The 21,142-nt window shown below is 35.4% G+C and overlaps 1 protein-coding gene across 3 annotated transcripts in view; it reads left to right on the top strand.

The window, feature by feature from the left end:
* The window catches only part of LOC105215648 (probable serine/threonine-protein kinase DDB_G0267686), a 159,400-nt gene that overhangs the window by 15,018 nt on the left and 123,240 nt on the right, over positions 1-21,142 (top strand). For all 3 annotated transcript variants that reach the window (XM_054234878.1, XM_054234876.1, XM_054234877.1), the window contains exon 3: positions 20,061-20,106. In XM_054234878.1, the coding sequence (XP_054090853.1) occupies positions 20,061-20,106 (46 nt within the window). The remainder of the gene's footprint in view (positions 1-20,060; positions 20,107-21,142) is intronic.

Genomic DNA, 21,142 nt, shown 5'->3' with positions numbered 1-21,142 from the left:
TGGGCTGGCGAACGTGTTGCTGGCGTCGACTTGACTTTGAAATGTGCGCATGCGCCGTGGACTCACGGATTCGCGTTTAGCTTGTCTGCATATTTTCGGCTTTATTTCTCCATTTATGTCACACACACACATATATTTTTCTTATTTAAGATTCATTCGCATTTCTTGGTGGTCAAAGTGTGCGCATTTTTAACGCGAATTTTATGCATTCGGACATTGATGAAGTGCACTGGCGGCGGCTGTTGGTCGGGCCGGCTGGACGGCAGCTTTCCGGCCCGATTAACATGCGTACGCACAAAACACACCGAACAATGCGTACGTGACGTGACATGACATGATTTGACGTACGGTATATTTGTGTACTGTAAGCAACGTACGACGTCTGTGCCCGTCAGTTACACGCGCTGCGAATATGCAACGAAATATTCTCGCAGTTGAAGAAATCCGTTCAAACTGCCGGACACCAGTCGAGCATACCACGGCGCTCGTGCAATACGGCCGGCCGTGTTCCAAACGAATCTGATTAATGAGTCTTTGTCACTGGTAATCAGTCAGCCAAACAGTTGACCCGCTTTAACCGTCAGTTAGCCATTCAGACAGCAGACCTCAACTGTGCGACTTAATTCCCATCCGGTGGTCACACTTTGGGCGTCACCTAAAATCTCCAGCCTCGTAATTTGTGCGCCGCTGCCTTAATTCCCATCCGGAGTGGCGCTATCGACGTCACCTTAAACTGGCGCTACTTAATTTGTCCGGCTCACATTCCGCGCGAATTCACAGTCTGTTTCGCAGCGAAAATTGTAGGCGCCCGCAAATCATGTCACTCAGTCCGCTACACCCTGATTTGCATACAGTTCTCCATTCAACCGAAATTTAATCCTTTACTTTTGTGCGCCTGATGTGTGAATCTTATCGCCGCCTTTTGACGCTAATTGTCTGCGAATGTTTGCACAATTTGTCTGTATAATCGGATTTGGTGCTCTGGTGCAATAATTTTAAATCTTCGTGGAAAATTGAAAATTTTAGATAACACTAAATATTTTTGGGTGTGGTTTGTTATTTGATTTCCTCGTTAAAAATATTTCTGTTTCACAGTATGAGAAAGAGTGGTTTTTGAATAGCAATCAGTCCTCAATAGACAACGTGAATAAATGGAGTAATCTAATATTTCGATATACGGACTTTACCATTCCGTCCTCGTCCAACAACAGTTGATCCCAAGTGGCGTGGATGACAAGAACGTACATATACTTAACTCTGACCTGGGCTCTGTATGTTTCATGACAGCGTATTGGTGTCTCAAAATTAGTCTATTCCGAACACTCTGTATTGGAAACTTCAGAAGAAAACTAGTATTTCTAAATCATATATCCTTGTACTTAGTCATTTCTGCTTTAAATGTAGTCTTAGTTAATCCGAGTGTACTTAAATCCTTATTTGAAAATTGATTCCTTACAAATCACTTTCCTTTTTCGTAAGTGCATTTTATCTTGGCTAAAAGTTTATTCGCTAAATCTGGCAGCTAAAGGTTAAGTAATTAACTAATAAATAGCCTTTTCGCACAGGTATTAATTGATCAATTAAGCGGACTTTGGTTGATTAAAGCGCTGGTTTAGATCGATTTATCGTACAAAATAAAAATCTGATATTAATGCATTAATTCTTAATCGAATACAAATCGAGTTGAAAATGGTATACAACTCTGCAGGTTGTTGTTCACGCTGTAAATTTGGCTGTGTATATTGATAAAATAGCAATCAGCTGATGAAAGTTAACAACTTCTTATGAACAGCAATAACAAAAATGTATAACAATTGATCGTTAATTGAGTAGTCTGCAGTGTCAATTATAATCTTAATGTATTCAATTAATTTTGCTGTGTGAAAAGGCTATAAAATAACATATTTTAGAAAAGTTTGGGATTGGGAAGAAATAGTAACAGCTGATCGTTAATTGATAAGTCGGCAGTGCGAATGGCAAAAAATCTGCTTTTTTTTCAATTATAATCATAATGTATTCAATTAACTTGGCTGTGTGAAAAGGCTATAAAATAAAATGTTTTAGAAGAGATTGGGATTGGGAAGCGATCGTAACAGCTGATCGTTAATTGAGAAGTCGGCAGTGCGAATGGCAAAAAAGCGTTTTTTTTTCAATTACAATCTTAATGTATTCAATTAATTTGGCTGTGTGAAAAGGCTATAAAATAAAATGTTTTAGAAGAGATTGGGATTGCAGTGTATTTATTTAATAATAACTGTGACGCATTTTTTCGCACATTAAATTTATCTATTTGCGACTATTTACTCAACAATTTTTAATTAACCCAAAGTAGCTTTATTGTTTGCCAATATTAACTGAAATATTTGCAATACATTAGAGGAAAAATACATAAAATCCATATGTAAACAATGACTTTAAAGTTGGTTGGTAAATACTAAAAAAGCAAATCATTAAATTCCTATAAATCCAGCAAGACTTTCAAGTGTATAAAAAAATTTATACAAGCTTGTCATGTAATATCGGGGATGACAAGTATCACGACGGCGCTGCTGAGCTAATGATGACAGCAACCGCAATAAATTGCTGTTCACACCATGTAATGCAATTAGCAATAGTATGACAATTACAAGCAGCAACAAATACATAAGCTGTCTACAATGAAGGATAACAAATCCCAGCGAGTTCCAGCGCTACAGTTGGATTACACAGTAATGGTCATAGGGTCAAGGGTGCAATGATTTTCATATAGCTGTGGCGGTTGTTACTAACGGCATGTTTATTAAAGCAACAACAATAACGAGTAGTAGCTGGCACAAATCGCTCGTAAAAATGTCACGTAAATTTTATTGAATTTCTTTATTTACTCGAAACTCATATGTAATTGTATGGCTGTGTATTCTAGTAGTAATCAATTGACTGCATTCTCCACATTTTATTACAACATCATTGCATTTCAGTTGTGATTGCCAGGCGATAAACTATTGTCTAACTAACTTATTTAGCGAGACGAGAAAAAAATGTGTGCGCGGGGGCAGGAGAGTTTAGAAATTCTCCAATGACAGCTGATTGCATATGCAATTGAATGCTGCATGCAATTAGCAAGCACATTGCATTAAATGAGCTTGGGAAAAAGCGAATACTGGTGTATTACATATGTGTATATGTAAGAGGAAATGTCGTTGGCGGGCGTTAGTTGTGCCATTTGCATCACCACTGGCAGTTGAACGCAAGTCCACAGTCACAACACTAAATAACTTGCTGCGCCAGTGCAGCCCATGCATATTTATAAGTACACGCTGTCCACGCTATCGCATTGCCCGATATCTGTGACTATAATGTTTGCTGCTTTGCATATTATATATGTGTGTTTCGGTGAGATATTGCTAAGCACTGCTGTTGCCGCCTTGGCGTATGAGCTGTTGAAATGCGCCGGCAGCTGGATTTGCAAATCTCGTCGATCAGCTTGGAGTTTGCTAAATGTGGAGCGGCATTTAGACACATAATTTTTGTAATTTTTCTTCTCGCCGGTTTTTTTTCGGCACACAAATACCGTTAATTGCACAATATTTAGCAGCAATTTTTGTATATGTAGCCCAACTGCAAAGCGTTCATATTAGCTCGCTTCAACCATGAAGATCATTTTCTATACAAGATTAGCGGTACACCTACATACATACATTACATACATACATCTATCAACAACAGAAATATTTATTTTGACAGTCGCTCAATTGTTGTTTGAAGCGTGCCTGTTTTTATTTCTAAAGCTGTACGCTGGCATATTTTGATTTGTGCTACTCAAGTGCATGACACTTGACGTTTGCTGTCGACAAGAATTCACCGTTACCGTCGCGCTAATAATGTTGGATTAATTTAATTGTGAGTGAATTGTATAAGCAAAGTGCAAAATTTCGTGTTAATGTTCGCAGTTCGCGAGATTTACACGTATGACTGCAAGCAGGCATGACCAGCACGTGTGTTGTTGTGCTGTATGCAATTGAAATATGAATGATTTCTGTCAAGTGGCGACTGGAGAATTATGGCGCTTTGATTCGAAAAACAAACTGATTATTTATGCATTTATCTAAATTAATGTGTGGTAAAATTTTATTGGCTAAACTGCATTAGCGATATTTCATGAGTGCTGAGGAGAGATAAATTAGCAGTCTTTGCAAAAATTTCTTCGATGAAATGGCAGAATTTGCAACAAAAAATGTACAAAACAAATATTAAACTAATGAAAATGCTTCACAATTCAACGGCGCTGTTATTTGCAGCAATTTTGGAAAGTCTCCAAACTCTACACTTTTACAAAAACAGCTGTAGCGGTGTTTTGAACATGCAAACTCACTTAAAACTCACAATAAAACAAATTTAAGGTTCACAATTCAACGGCGCTGTTATTTGCAGCAATTTTGGAAAGTCTCCAAACTCTACACTTTTACAAAAACAGCTGTAGCGATGTTTTGAACATGCAAACTCACTTAAAACTCAAAAAAAAGCATTTTCAGAGTTTTCGAAAAAGTCTCCAAAGTTATAAAGTACCACTATTTGAGTCGGTTTACTTAAATTGAACCGCAAACTATTATAATTTCAATATGAAAGTTATTAGAGTGGTATAAACATCTACTAAACTTAACATTTTGCAACTTTCATAAGTCTCCAAATGCCTTAAAATAAAAATATCTATTAAAAGCAATAACATTTTCGCCTAACTGTGCAAATAAAACCTTATAGCCACAACCTTCACTCCACTGACCACGTACCACATGTTAAAAGCTTCTTGCTTGACATAAATATGACATATCAGCATGTTATGCCAGTCAAATGAAGACTCAAGAATATAAAATAAAATCAAATAAATACAGCAGAAGTAAAAAACATACGCAAAAAATGCGGTAGACGCACGCTGAATTGAGTGACAGGCGAAACATGCTTGGAAAATCAATTACACGCATATGACAGCCGCGGCGGCAACAACAACAAAATAAAAAGAACAGCGACCAACCAACTCGTGCGCAATAGCAGACAACCAAATATGGCAAAAATATTTCAAAAAAATATGCAAAACAACACACAACGGCACTTGAGCTGGTGGAGGTTGTAGAGGAAGGCAAGCAAAGTAAAAATAACCAAAATGAAAGCATGAAAAAATCACGCACTTAAACACAAATAAACCGCCAGTGGCAGCGCGGTGAATTATGCGGAGGCATGCACGCGCAGATAACCGTTGCGCATGCGCAAATGCAGACGCCGGCTGCTAGATTTAAGAATTTCTTCATTTCTGGTGGCCACAAGTGAAATGCGTCACCGGCGGCAAATAAGTGATATGCGAATTGTAGAGGTGGCAAAGTATGCAGCAAACAGGAGGCGGGGTTGTGGAAGTGTGACAGAAATGGGCGGATACTGCCCATTATATTAAATCGTTAAAAGTAACAAATGAATAAGCAACAATAGGAAATTTTATGAATTGAAATTTGCATAATTGCTTAGGTGACATATATTTAGAGACTTAAGCTATTAAAATATTGCTATAAAGTTAATTGTTTTTTTCAAAACTACTCCCCATACATTATATATGCAAATTTAATGTTTTTGTAAAAACTCTACAAAGTCTACACTTAGATAAAACTATACAAAATGTTAGTAAATACTTTTTTATTAATAGATATCACTTCAAAATTAGTTTAGGCATATTTTTGAAAACTCTACAAAGTCTCCAAAATTTTTTTTTTTTTAAATTTATTAATTTATTAAATTCTGGTAAAAAACAACTTTTTTCATTACATTGACAAATATTTAGGGACTTTAGCTATTAAAATATTGCTAGAAAGTTATTTGTTTTTTTCAGAACTACTCCCCATACATTATATATGCAAATTTAATGCTTTTGTAAAAAGTCTACAAAGTCTACACTTACTCAAAATTATAAAAAAATGTTAGTAAATGCTTTTTTATTAATAAATGGCACCTCGAAATTAGTTTAGGCACATTTTTGAAAACTCTACAAAGTCTCCAAAATTTTTTTTTTTTTAGAAAATTTATTAAAATTTAAGCTCATTTTGTTAAAAAAAGAACTTTTCTCCATTATATTGCTGCTTTTCCTTTTCAATGACTTCACGCAGCAACAAACTCTATACTATTTCTAGTTTAACAACTTTGCGGAGTTTCATAATAGCTTTTAGTTTAACAGTGTCATCGTCTCCCACTCTTTTACATACTTCAAGTTTTTTTTCAAAACATTTTCTTTATAAATACTTTTTCGATACTTTCGTTTTGTACTTCTCGTCGTCATATAAACGCATGAACGGCGTCGATAATATTTTCGTATGCCACAGACAACAACGATGTTGTCATCCTCACATGCCTGTCACTTGTTGCATGCAACACACACACACACGCATGCGCACACTCATTTATGCACGCACTTCAGCACTTGCGCATTCATCACGCTTCCCGTCATTATCAGCAAATGTTGTCATCTAATTGAGTTGTTCTGCCAGAAAAATGCGCAAAAACGACAAATACACCGACCATAATGACAGCCATAACAACCGCTTGAACAAGATTCATAAAAATATTACAGTCACACAAATCACAGGCGCACGAGTAGTGGCAACAACAACAACAACAGCAGCAGCGGTTGTAATAACAAAAAGCTGTTGAAGCGTAGAAATCGTCGCTGAATGATGTTAAATTGCCGCATTGGCGTCTGTGGGCAACAAAATTGCAAGACAGTCGTCGAAGCTGGTCTTCTTCCTTTTCTTCAGTCGATGGTGGTCACTTCTTCATCAGCTGCCTCTGCCACAGCAATCAACTTCGGCTGTCAACATTTGCATACATCAAATGCTTAGCAACATTTCTCTACTTCGGCTGTGGTTTATTCAGTTATTGTTGTTGTTGCGCGGCGGCTGCGCCTATTTGCCTGCATCTTCATTTTATATGTATGCCCACCAATGGCTCTTTCATCGTCTAATCCTAATAAAATAGTCAATATACAAGTATGCAACATTAATCGCTCAACGGCTTGAACGGCAGGCAGCCGGAGAGACATTTCGCTTGAATGTGTGTGCGTGTGTTTGTGTTTAATTTATGCGTCAAAAGCATTATGTGGTATGCAACATTAGCCGCAAAATTGTTGCTCTTAATCGCACACATGCATGCGAGCGCGCCCAACTTGTTTGCAGCCAGCCATCAGCCAGTTCATCCGTTTGTCAAACGTTGCGGCGGCATGATGGCGCGCCGTTGGCCGTTGTGCTTCCTAAATCAAATCCCGTTCGGCTGGTCTGTTGACATGGCTTATCAGTGCTCGGTGAAATTTATGTATATTAAACATGCTGGCGATAATTGGATTATTTTCAATTTCATTCACGGATTATCGGTTGTCGCCGACACGCGCCAGCCCACCGCCAGCGCGGAGAGTGTGTGTGTTATGGTTGGTGGGGGGTGTATTGACGTTGCGCATTGATTAATCGCCTTTGGTTATGGCGCAGTCGCTATCGAGGTGTTGAAAGGAGAAAATAGGTGTTTATTGCTATCCTATGGCGTGGCAAGTGGCTACTGTTTATGCTACGCAAGCAGGTTGTTATGAAAAATTCGCAAAAAAGTTAATAAACTTTGTGCAAAAACCTGCTGATGCGCTAAGAAAATGTGTTTATTGATTGGAGTTGTTGTGTAATGTGCGTATTTTGATCGATTGTTGAAAACACAGGCGCAAAGTAGCATGAAAAATTGTATTTTGGTAGATTCGCAAAAGTCTCCAATAGCAAAAAACTTCGTATTTTAATTACAAAATGTATTTTTGGCACTAATATCATACAATGGGAGTAAAGGCGGCAGTTTTGAAAAACTCTCCAAACTCTACAAAAATGTTAATTTGGTTGCAAAGCTCTAAAAACACTGTAGTAACAAAAATTCAGTAAAGCTAGTATTATTGAAGCACTTAAAGTCTACAAATAGCGCTATATAAGTCTAAAAACAAAAATCTCCAAACTCTCCAAAAAATTTAATTTGGTTGAAAAGCTTTAAAAACACTTTAGTAACCAAAATTCAGCAAATATAGTATTTTCAAAGCACTTAAAGTCTACAAATAGCGCTATATAAGTCTAAAAACAAAAATCTCCAAACTCTCCAAAAAATTTAATTTGGTTGAAAAGCTTTAAAAACACTTTTGTAACCAAAATTCAGCAAATATAGTATTTTCAAAGCACTTAAAGTCTACAAATAGCGCTCTGTAAGTCTGAAATCAAATATTTAGTGAATTTGCTTCAACTCATTTTACGTGCATAGCATTACTTACAAACTTTGCATCAATATTATAGCGTAAAATATCCACTTAGCCGCTAATATTCACAATTATTATTATATTTGCGCAAATATTTCGCTTCATATGCCATAAATCTGCAAACAAGAGTTATCGCCATCAACGCGCGCATTTAAAAACTTAATGTATATCAGTAACCCGCCGGCACACGGCAGTGACAACTGCGTTTGGTAGCAAGTTGCCCAACTTCATTTGATTTATACGCATTGCAGTTGCATATAAATCATTCTAAACGTACGTAACGCTGCAATAACTCAGCGGCATATAGGCGCTCCACAACTCACAGCGGATACATAAATATCTGCGCAGCGTAATACAATTGAAATGAGACTTGCAATTCGCATTTATGGCCACTTTGAGTAGTTGTTAGTACAATTTATTGCCACAAATTGTAGCAAAACGATACGGTATGCTGTGGCAAATGGTTGTAAAGGGGGTAAAGCACAGCGAATATATGCCCACACGTGCGCCAACAAAAGTGTATAAATGCGTGTATGCCGTGGTTGTAGATCACTTGGCAACATAAATTCCAAACTTTTTTTTATTCACAAGTGCCTTTTGTTTACATTATTCCTGAGCAGCGCTTTTGCATTTTCGAGTATGTTTTCAGCCAACTTTTTTCCGCTAAAACCAGCGCTCTTAGCATTTTTTGCATTTGTATGTGCGGCAGTTACGCGTTCAAGGTCATGTTCATTCCGTTTAGGCCTTCCTTGTTATGTAAGCAAATAACCGGTGGCAGAGGGACTCTTCTCCAACTAACACAAGCACATACCACATTTGTTGTGACATTGAAAATTCAAGTCGCGCCAACTCGAGCCAAGCCCACCCACCTTTTAGCGTTTCAGCTCTTCTTTGCTTCCTCTTCTTTTTCATTTTCTGCTTCTTCTTTAGTATTTTCAACATACCATTTTGGCGCTTAAGTGCTCTGCATACTGCGAATGGCAAGCGCTCAAGTGCGGCCTACAACGCACACACACAAATAATATATGTAGCTAGCATTTGTTGCTGGTTGGTGGCGGGAGGGGGAGGCAGCACTGATGCGGGTAAGCGCTATTAAACTTGACGTGCGTTTTAATGTCAACAGCAGATGTTGCAATTAATTTCACATTTTTTAAGCGCATGTTCTTGTGAAGACTAACTTTCTACGAGCAGAGCGCCATATACTTGAATGTTGCGTATACGCCGTGTGCTACCAACTCAAGTGAATAGGCAAGCGTACCTTTTCTCAATGTTAACACAGATTTTCCTTTTTTCCCTTCTCTCTCTCTCTCTCTCTCTCTTCGTGTTCTTATTGTATTTGCTCGCATATTTTATGCTACTGCTGTTGTTGTTGTTGTTGTTGCGCATACCAGTTTAAGTGTTTAACTAATTGCATAATAAATTACATTTACAAGAAATTTATTATCACCAGCCGCCGTTTTCGGTTGCTGCCCAACATGTTTGTGAGCGATTTAATAAACGTGTACAAGTATGTGTGTTTGTATGTATATATATATGTATGTATGTATGTATTTAACTATGTTAGTCGCATAAATTCGTTAAGCTGGCATTTATGGAATTTTTCTAAATTTAATTACGGCTCGCAACTTTGTAGTGCTAACAAGAAAAGGTGGGAACTCTTTTCGTGCAAGAATTTTAATGATTTATAGCAATAATTAAATTTAAGCCAGAAATATTATAATTAAAAAACTATTTGCAAGAGAAACATAAATTGCTTTTAAAGTAGGTGTGACTTGGGTGTAGTTGAATTGTTGAGCTTTTAATTAGAATTTAAGCAAATGACAGCGTTATCAATAATAAACTCAATTAGTGGCATATCTAAACTAGTAAAAATCATGCAAGCGAACGAAATTTAAAAAAAATTGAGGTGATTGAAAAACTCTACAAACTCTCCAAAAAATTTATTTGTGCGAAAGGCCTTTTATTTTATATATATATGTATATATATACTGAAAATAAAAACAATTTTTAAAAATTGAAAAATTTTGAAACTCTCCACTCGCTAAAAACTATAAAATTACATTTGAAAAAACTATTTTTAGACGCAGCAAGCTTAAAAACAAGTATATCGGTAGTATGAAAAAGATTTTTCAAAAAGTTTTGAAACTCTACACTTTTCTTAAAAACGGTTTTTAGTAAACTACAACTTCTATATGTATTTAGAAGAGCATTTACAGAAATGTTTAGCATATCTAAACACATGGAAAATAAGATTTTAATAACTTTGAAAGAATTATACAATCTCTCCGTTTGGACCAATTCATAAAAAACACACCTTAACCATTTATAATTGATTTACATACGTATCGAACTTGAATGAACTACAATAATTTAGCATTTTTTCATTTATACAAAAAAGTCTCCAAACCCACACTTATGATGACTTTTTGAAATTTATTAAAAAATTATCCGCTAAACAAAAAAATATTACACAACAGACTTATGAAATAGTCAAAACCAATATTTTTTAGCATTAAATATATCGATTTCAGTAGCAACAGCGCGACAGTTCACGATTATCACGCCTAATTAAGAGACAATTTTGCATTAGCCAGACTACTCACAAATATACTTATAATAATTATAAAAAATTCGAGTAGTCTGTGGACCTCTTAACTAATTAAGTTTCACTTAACGCTAAATATTTTTGCATGATTTTAATAGGAAAAGTGTTATTATATAAACCCAAAATATGTAAAATTGTAAGTTGGCGCAATGATTATTTGGTGTTGGCAAATTATACCAGTTCTGGTTAACTTGATTTTGGCAATATGATTTGAGTGTAACATGGCTTTAGTGTAGTAATTAATGTATCAAAAACGAATGGAGTTACTTAGTTGCGGTGCGTTAACCAGTTTCAGACGTTCTGCAAGTAAAAAGCATTCAGAACTTGCAAATCGAGTGCAGGTGTTATGCGGAATATACAAATAAAATATAAAATAGATATGAGCCTATGTTGGAAGGTGGAAATAAAGTCATATTAAAACAACAAATGTGCAAATATTTGCTGAAAAAAACTAGAAAATTTAAAGACATTTAGGCTATAAACTATAAAGGCTTTAATAAACAAAATAAAAATATTCATACATGCCATAAAATAATAAAATAAAATATTATAAATTCGATTCATTTCATTTTTGTCTTTAAAATATATTTTGACGCTTAAAAAGCGAATAAGAAAAAATATTACTAGGTCTACAACTTTGCTTCCGCCGTTTTTTTTTTACAATTTTAAGGCTTTTTTTCACTTAGGACAGCCTCACCGTACTTATCCGAAAGCATTCAATGAGCCTCAGCCGCACTTTTCTTGAAATTAAAAAAGAAAAGCAAAATTTCCCGCAAATGTCGATAATTCGGCTCAAAAAGTGACATTTTCAGTTGGGAATAAGTTTGGGCTGCAAACAGATCTCTACAAATATTTTGTTGGGTTAATGTTGACACAAATGTCCAAGATCGATATAAAACGATTTAATCGATTTAATCGACCAGTGCTTGACACTAGAGACATTCCCGCAAATGTCGATAATTCGGCTCAAAAAATGACATTTTCAGTTGAGAATAAGTTTGGGCTGCAAACAGATCTCTACAAATATTTTGTTGGGTTAATGTTGACACAAATGTCCACGATCGATATAAAACGATTTAATCGACCAGTGCTTGACCCTGGAGACATATATAGGAAAAAGGCGGAAGCAAAGTTGTAGACCCACAAAATTCAAACTGGCAATTCGTAATCAGTAATAGCACCTTGGATATACAGTGTCTAGTATAGTTTTTTTTTCCAAATTAGGTAACATCAAATCGAACATTTACGGATGCCAATCAAATAAAGGCATTCAGCTTTGAAAATAATATTAGTTAGCCAACTATTGGAAGGCATACGGGTTGTTTTGCAGATTTACGATTGCAAAGTATATTAAGTAGAAAGCAAGAAAAGTTTTAGATAAGTTCCGATAAGTGGAGAGATTGAAAATTTGAACCAGAATAATATCAGTAGTCCGATATTCGTAAATAACTATAGCAATTTCAGCAAACTCATTTACAGTTTCCATTTAAAAGAACCTTAGAATGAAAGTAGCACCATATGCCTTCAACTCTCCACACAGTGTTTCCCGTTTTATAGTACTTTTAGCACAACAAGCTACAATACTTGATTAGTTGCCACAACTTAACTTACTCATTACTTGCATAAAAAAGTCAACAACAAAAAAGAGTAAAATATTTACTATGTTTTTCAAACCGCAAGTAAAAAACAACAACAACCGCAACATGTACATGCCACAACTTCAGCAGGAAGGTGGTAGTGGGATGCGTTTCGAGCAAAAAGTGGTGTAAGGCAGCAGATGATGTCCCAGCGTTTGTCCGGTGACTATGCGCATACTTAGGCGTGCAAGCCGATGAGCAAGCAAGCAACACCTTCATTTGCTCCAAGCTGCTTGCCAGAGAACACAAGGCTTAAAGGCATACGCACATAAGTGCATAGCTATATCGCTATTTACCCGCAAGTATGCATGTATGTATGTATGTTTGTAGGTTCGTAAGTGTAAATGAATGCGCATTTGTGACGGATGAAGCCTAACGAATGCTACACAATTAACACCATATTATGTTGACGCGCCGCAGTAGAATGCAAAAGAAATAAGTGGTGGAAAGAAAAATCAAAATAAAAATTCAAAGAAATATAGTGCTTAAGTGAAGGTAGAGCAAAAGGCGATGTCATTGTTTAGAAGAAAATCGCAAAGATTGCAACAATTTTAAGAGGAAAAATTTGACTTTAAAAAAACTAAAAATGGTATACAAAAATTATTCGGTTTCAGTAATTATTATTTTTTTCCAGATTTTTTATTCAGTGGAGACTTTGGAGACTTTTGGAAAAATGAAATTATATCGAAAATAATAAAACGTTGCTTACGTAAATGATACAGATAACGAAATATTCTTATTTTGTCCAAGTTTTTGTCGAGTGGAGAGTTTGGAGACTTTACAAAAATTAAATTTATATTAAAAATCATAACACATACGTTTTGTTAGCAAATTTTATGAGTGGATACTTTGGAGACTTTCATAATATCAATAATTATGTACTAAAACAATAGCTAGATGGTGTAGGGGTCAATAGATCAAACATTTGTTACTAATTTTTGACAATTTTCAGTATTTGTTGTTTTATGGATGGCGAGACAATCTTTAAACTACACAATATTTATATATGATAATTGGATAATACAAGAAATATTATCGACTCACCGCAGTTCTGCTGTGGACTTACCCATTTAAATCTGAAATCAAGAAAAAATATTTGTATTAGTGACACTGAAAAATGGATGGCAGGTTCTAAACTACAAAATATTTGTAAAAATATCTAAGAAAATAAAAAAAAAATGCATTCTCATAAAGAATCAGGACCGGGATGGTTCTGGACATATGTATAGTCAAGGTATTTAGCCACACCAACGTTTCTTAAGACCGTATGTGCAACATGTCTGCTGTTACAACAACAACGTGGGTCAATTCCTCTAATTTCGAAGCCTGTCTTTTTTTTATTTGTAGCAAATTCCTTCACGTTAACTCTAGTGCCAAAACGCATAGAAATCAAATTGTCTAAAGAAGACACGGAAGCGCGAAAAGGAGTAAATAACCGTCAAGCGAATTAAAAGGCAAGCGGAGAGGAGGTGAAAAAGTGTTGGATTGTCGGCGTTTTTGCCGACAACTACTCAACAGCTGCTCAGCGGCTGTTTTCACGACGCTTACGTAAACTCAGCGGCGTTGCAAGCGATCGCAGCGACCGAAGTCCATAATACTTAAGCATACAACCGTTTAGCTGGCTGTCCTTTCAAATGAGGTGCCATTGCTGTCAGTCAAGGTTCTAAATGATAAACGTAAGCAGTGGCAGTGACAGTACAAATAACAGAGAAATAGCAAAAACAACTCTACAACTGTTTTAGTACAACTGTTTACAACACACAGCTTTGGTGAGGCGATTTGTCGGTGTGTTGGCGCTTTCATTGGCTTGTACGCATGCGCGCTTTTCAATTAAAAAATCACAACCACAAAAATTGCTCTAACCGCTGACCGCTGAGTGACTTAAACATGCAACAGCAACAACAACAATAACAATAACTAAGCAAGTATGCAACAACAACTGACTAACTAACTAACTGAGTGTCTGGTAACTCTAGCTGTGGGCTCGCATCGAAATGACTGCTATGCAAACATATGCAACAGCCTAGCTATATGTTTGTGTGTGTTAATTACCAACTATTTGACCGTCTAACATGCTGCTGACGTTTTAGCCTATTCACTGCCTGGCATATAATCAAACAAACAATTTCTAATTTCATAATCAGCATGTACGACAACATGCGGAACATGAACGTTTAAACAGCAACAACAACAACCACATGAACAACTTTTACCAGTTAGTTGTTGTTGTTGCGTCAAGTTCGTCGAATTGTTTGCATACGCATGATAGCACAGCAGCGAGTTTGTTGCTGTTGCTAGAGACCATAAACACATATACATAGATCCGTCAGTGTTGCATGCAATTGTGAGTAACGCAATTCGCACAGCAGCGAGTAATGTGTGGCTGCCACACAAGACTGCCACCACCACAGCAACCACCATACCAGTGATTGCCGGTTGCCACATGCAGCCGCTAAATGTTTTTCTAACACCGTCGTCATACCAGTTTGCCTTTACAATTTTGCAGCATACCACAGATGGTGGCATGGCTTGTCTGGGCGACGACTCTTGGTTGCACGTTGACTGCATTTGAAGAATTTCGCAGATAAAATCATAACAATTTTATCTTAAACTTTATGCCAATTTAGATAGAAGGCATCTGCCGGAGCAAGTTGCTGGAAAGATATGTGGATTATGGGAAAGGAGAAAACTAGATTTGTCACAAATTATTACTAAGCTTTCATGGTGATCATGAAAGCGCTCTGTTATAAGAATGTAGAGGCAATGAAAATCATTTTTCAAAAGTATTAAAATATAAAGTGTTGTAAGTTAAATCACTTCACTAAGCTTTATTCATTTACTGATAACCCATTTTGTGAAAGCTTTAGTCTAGAGCTTTCACAAACATTTTTCAGCCTTCTATGTTATCGTTAAGTTTGGAAAATATTCAAACAAAATCTTAAATAAAACAATGAATCTATATCAAATTTCTGAACTCGGACTTTCACCAAAAGCTTTAAGCTCCTTAAGTTTCAATATTATTTGTCAGTTTATCGATAAGTTTAATGGAAAATATTCAAACTAAATCTTAAATAAAACAATGAATCTATATCAAATTTCTGAACTGAGCTTACACCAAAAGCTTTAAGCTCCTTAAGTTTCAATATTATTTGTCAGTTTTATGGAAAATTACTAAACTAAGTCTTAAACAAACTTATGAATTTTTAAGAATCTTTTATATATTTCTGAGCTTTCACTAGAAGGTTTAAGCTTTTTAAGTTTCAATACTATTTGTCAGTTTTATGAAAAAAATCGAAACTAAGTCATAAATAAAATTATGAATCTATATTAAATTTCCATAAGGTTTCAGCTTTCCACAAAAGCTTTAAGCTTTCAAAAACGCAACAACTTTTCAGCAGAACTATGATTATTTCAGAAATAGAATTGACACAAAGTTTTTCAATGAAAGCTTTTACTAAAAAGTTATTACAGTTTTATGGAAAATATCAAAACTTAATAACAACAAAAATTATGAATCAATATCAAATTTATAAAAGGTTTGAGCTTTCGCCAAAAGCTTTAAGCTTTCAAAAACGCAACTACTTTTGTGCGAAATAGAATTTAAATTACAGAAATAGAATTTACACCCACTCACAAATTATATACAAAGCTTTTCTTAATGAAAGCTATTTCTAAAAAGGTTTCACATGTTTTTCTATACTTCGATAAAACGATTTACCAACACGCTAGGATAATATTAAAAAAAACTAGTTTCTCTCTGATCACCTAAAAATCAAGCACAACAACATTTTGCATGCAACCAACGCACAACAACAATTTTTATATACTTTTAATGACTTCATCATTCATTGCAACCAATGTCACCATGCTGTTTGTGAGGAAAATTCCCATCAATACTCATTGCTAAATACTTTGTAGATGGCATAAAGTGCCAAACTCATTAGGCATGTGGCGCATGACACCCAACGACCGTACGGACATTTATATATAAACACGCTGGCGTTGCCACCTTGCTGCCAAATGACAAATGATGCACAGCAAGTCAATAACGGTCAGCAACGGTCAGCAACGGTCGCAACGGTCGGCGACCAAATGGTCGACTGCCCAAATGACTTTAACCTACATTTGGCTGTGTGGCAGCCAACAGCGTTGCTTTCGACACTCACTTTAGTACTTGTACTCGTACTCGTACTCTTGCGAACGGCATGACTAAGTGAGTGTCTGCAACAGAAGTTTTGCAGATAAAAGCATTTGTAATTATGTAACCAGCATTTTGATGCGCATAGCAAGCGAGCAGAGTAAGTACATTAAAGTAAAAGGAAGTCAGTGTTGCAGTGGTCCACTTGTCCACACTTGCTGTTCTGTTGTTCGTCGTTAGTTTGCCATTTCGTATTTGCACTTGTGTTCACTTGAGAATTGAGAATCTCATATGAGCTCATCAAATGTCTGTGCGACGTTGTTGGTAGAATAATTTAGAGCATGTTGCATGTGATGATATTTTGTTGCAACATTACGAACATGTTCTGATGTTTCTGGGATTTTATTGCGCAAAATGACCGATGGAAATGTAGAGGTGTTGAATATGAAGGTCAAAATGTGACCAAGACTTCTATAAGGTATGCCTAAATGTAGGCAACACTTTGAATATTTACTGAGTGTTGCCTACATTTAGGATCGAATTAGAAATAAATTGTAAATTCTAAGCAAGATAGGCACTGCAATAGCTACCAATATACATTATTTATCTACTACAAACACCATTGAAAATAACAGTAAAAAATAGAGCATCGTATATAACTAAGTTCTAAAAAAATGTAATGTAATTAGTATCCTTCCATTCGGTTTTGTAGATAACCAACCGCTTCGTTAGAAAGCATAATATATTAAGGATACTGTCAGCGGCAAACTTAAGCAGTAATTAATTATTAAACGCAACTCGAATGACGCTCAGTGTCTACCTAAAGGGATGGCTGCAAAATGAAAGGTTGAGAGGAAAACAAGAGAAAACAAAACAAAAAATGAATTAATGTGAACGCGAAGCACAAAAATAAAATATTTTCAACACGCTTGTTAAGTTTGTCAGCATAGAATTAGATGTGGCTACTCAAGTAGTAATTAATTTACGGGAAATTGAATGTGACCTACTAAAGTTTCTAGCAACAAAGTGGAGAGAGAACAACGAAAGCCGGGTGGAGTAGCAATAGAAAAATAGAAAAAGTAAAAAGGTTCGGTAGACGGGTCATGGTGCTCTATATATAAAATAAAAGTATTAAGTAAACAACAGTAGAATGAAAGTACCCACGTATTAAAGCAGCATTTTAGGCGTTTAATGGCTGGAAAAAGTTGCACCACGCTAAATGTTTTCAAGTGCTTTGAAATAATTGAATTAGCTATGCTTTTATTAGATAGTGATAGAAGGAAAAGTGGTAAGACAATTGAAACAATTTTCTTTGAGTTAGATGGATAGGATGTAGTGGAGGGTTGAAAATGTTTTACGCTAAATAATTACTCAAACTCATTAATTATTTTCTTTGGCAATATATATAGTGAGGTTAATAATTGGAGTGGGTTAAATTAGTAAGAAAAAAATAACCCTTTTATCGGAAAATAGTAATATTGAAGGGTTGGAAGGTGTCTTCTATGCTTTCGTGATAATTAAAAATTTGAATATATATCGGAAATGTTCGGAAAATTATGACAAACAATTAATTATGAACACTTCGGTAAGATTTCACTAAAAGGAAGCATTGTAGAACCACTAATTCATAAAAAAAAAGGTTCAAAGTTTTCAATTTTAGTATTGAAAGTGTGGATCACAAAGTTCGACATAATGAGTCATTGGAGAATTAGGAGTATAGACTGAAATGATTTCGTCGTAAAAAAATGGAATGAGATAGTCTTGAAATTACCAGGAAGATCATGGTTATAATTGGAAGTGATTCAGGATCGAAAAGTATTGGTTCTGAAGCGAGTATTAAGATGACTGAACATTCAGAGCAGTCGGTATTCCCACAAGCAAACACGAGCCTTTTAAATGTCTTTCTGAGAAAATCTAGAGATGGTATCGTCAGAAAAAGCTTCACACAAAAACCTTCACCGAAAGGATTTCGACGATTATTTGCTTGCGAAAAGAAAAAATTTTAAACAAAGATATCTTGAAAATAAATACTCGTACAACAATAATCTATATTCGATTACCATGAAAGAATCCAATATGTATTATTATATTCTTCCCTCACCCCACCAATTCTTGCTGTACAAGAAAATTATTCAAATTCAAATTAAAAAGACTCTCCTCTCCTCTTTGGATTCACACAAACAGTGAAATATTTCCGAATAAGCCATTCTAAAGATATTCAAACATAAATTTCACATTTTTAAGCGCGGAAATGAAAATGTGTAAATCAATGCATTTTCAGCAATAAATTAGAAGGAAATCGAGCGAAGCGGCAACACGGCGACAGACAATTGTGTGGCGCACGGCGGGTGGCTGGACCGGCTATGCCAGCGACTCGTTGGCTGCCGCATAAATACCTGACCGCACACACACACATACATATTATATAAATTTAAAATTATATGCGCAAGTGTTGCGGCTGTGTGTGTGTATGTGTGGCTGCCTTTGCTGCGCTTGCCAAAGATTTATCTTCACCGAATATCACAAATCCGTAAATCTATGTTACGGAAATGATTTCGTGTCGTTTGTTAATGACAACTTTCGTGCAAGAGAACGGTTTTCCTGCGGCACGCGGATTTATTAATTAAATGATAAATATTTAGTTGTGACGTCGAAGCGTCGGAATTCAATTGAAATGGACGCTGAAGTGAAGTATTTTACAAATATTCGCAGTTCTAATTGAAAAAGTGAGCTTGTAAAGTACCATTTGTATAAAAATATTGTATATAATTTCGCTGTGATTTACAGTGGGCGCTATACCTGCAGTATTAACAGTTCGCAGCAAAAACTCCCGTTTTATCAGTTAGCACTGAAATTACTGCGGCGAAAGTGAATGAAACACCAAAATGCGCATAAAATACTGTTATTTCCTTAAGCGACGTTTCATTTAATACATTGAACTTCCTGCTTGATTTAAAGCCCAAATAAATCAGCGCTAGCAAAAAGTTTGTCAATCAAGCAAAATTCTATGAATTCGCTTATCTCAGCACTGTTTGTCTGTCTACGTAATAAATAGAGTTTATATAGACTGCGAGTACAAATAATGTGGATTTGCTATCATTAAATAAAGCTAAATATAATTTAATTGCGCTTTCTTTCTTAAAAAACACACCATTTATATATTTAATTCTTGGAACTGCTTGGCTTTCGAAATTATTACTGAGGGTGTGTTTTTTCTACCACAAATATTTACAAAAGCATTCTATTTCTGAATTTATTATATCAATTTATGGCAGCGTTGGCGCTTGGTTGATAAGCTTCTACTACTACAAGATGAAAACCAAGAATTGATTTATTTTAGATAAAAATTTTTATTGTATTGTTAATTTATTTGTATTTTCTTGTTTATTTTTGCAGGTTACCACAGCTTACGGTCTATGCCAAGATTATTTACCTCCTGATGGTGAGTAGAATTTATTTCTATATTCTATTTATTTGAGATTATCGACATAGATATATAGTTTGAAGCTTGAGAACAGCTCTAATGTATTTCTATGTATATGAAAATTTCTGTGTGGGGATCCTAGATATATTTCAAAAACACAATACAAATAAATACATATTTTTGAAAGGTAATTTAAATAATAGCCACTTCTGTACCTACTGTTTCGAATCGTTCCTGAAATATTTATCTAAACGTTGTTCCTATAGTATGATACACTTTCGAACCAACTCAGAACAAAGAGTACAGCGTGTACTCTGGAAAATCTCAAATTAGTCAAAATTTGAAAAAAAAACTTGCCAACTGAAGCTTTAGAGACTTTTTTGTATATAAAACAAATATTTTTATAACAGAGTTGCCGACGTTCTACGAAATTAAAAAAAAAAATATTGTAACATAAAGAGTTCAAGAAAACCCCCGAATAGTCATTGGGAGATCTATATAAATAAATAAGATTTATTTTGGAATAGAGTTACCACCTTTTTAACAATCTGAAACTGACGAAATATGTAAAAATGGGTGTGAAGCTTAAATGGGTATTCTGGTCAAGGATTTTGAAAAAATCAAAATTCGACTTATTTTCGGAGATACAGCCGATTTTGTGACGTGGCGTCCGAGCCGGCCGAGGGGTCTCCTAAACTTTAAACGCGTTTTTCTCGAAACTACTTTTTTTGAGGTGGTTGACATGATATCTCAAGTTCTACTAAACCGATTCCTTCGAAATATGGTATATATCTTCTTATACAATGCTCTATCGTGTCTGCCTTGGATTTCCAAGTAGTATTTTTGAAAAATTCGAAAAGGTCGATTTTTTTTTAAGTCGACGCCATTTTGTTATTTTTTTTTTTGTGTTTTAGATCTCTACAAAGGTTGAAATCACGTCAACCCGGACACACCGTTTTTTTTTTTTAAACCCCCAAAAAATGCATAAAATTCATGCATCTAGACCAGAATACCTCCTTGTAAACGAAAGAAATACTACAACAAAAATTTTTGG

The sequence above is a fragment of the Zeugodacus cucurbitae genome, chromosome 6 (assembly GCF_028554725.1).
Source record: "Zeugodacus cucurbitae isolate PBARC_wt_2022May chromosome 6, idZeuCucr1.2, whole genome shotgun sequence".
In the NCBI taxonomy this organism is placed as follows: domain Eukaryota; kingdom Metazoa; phylum Arthropoda; class Insecta; order Diptera; family Tephritidae; genus Zeugodacus; species Zeugodacus cucurbitae.
The sequence above is the reverse complement of the archived record's forward strand: the minus strand, read 5'-3'. Positions and strand labels throughout refer to the sequence as shown.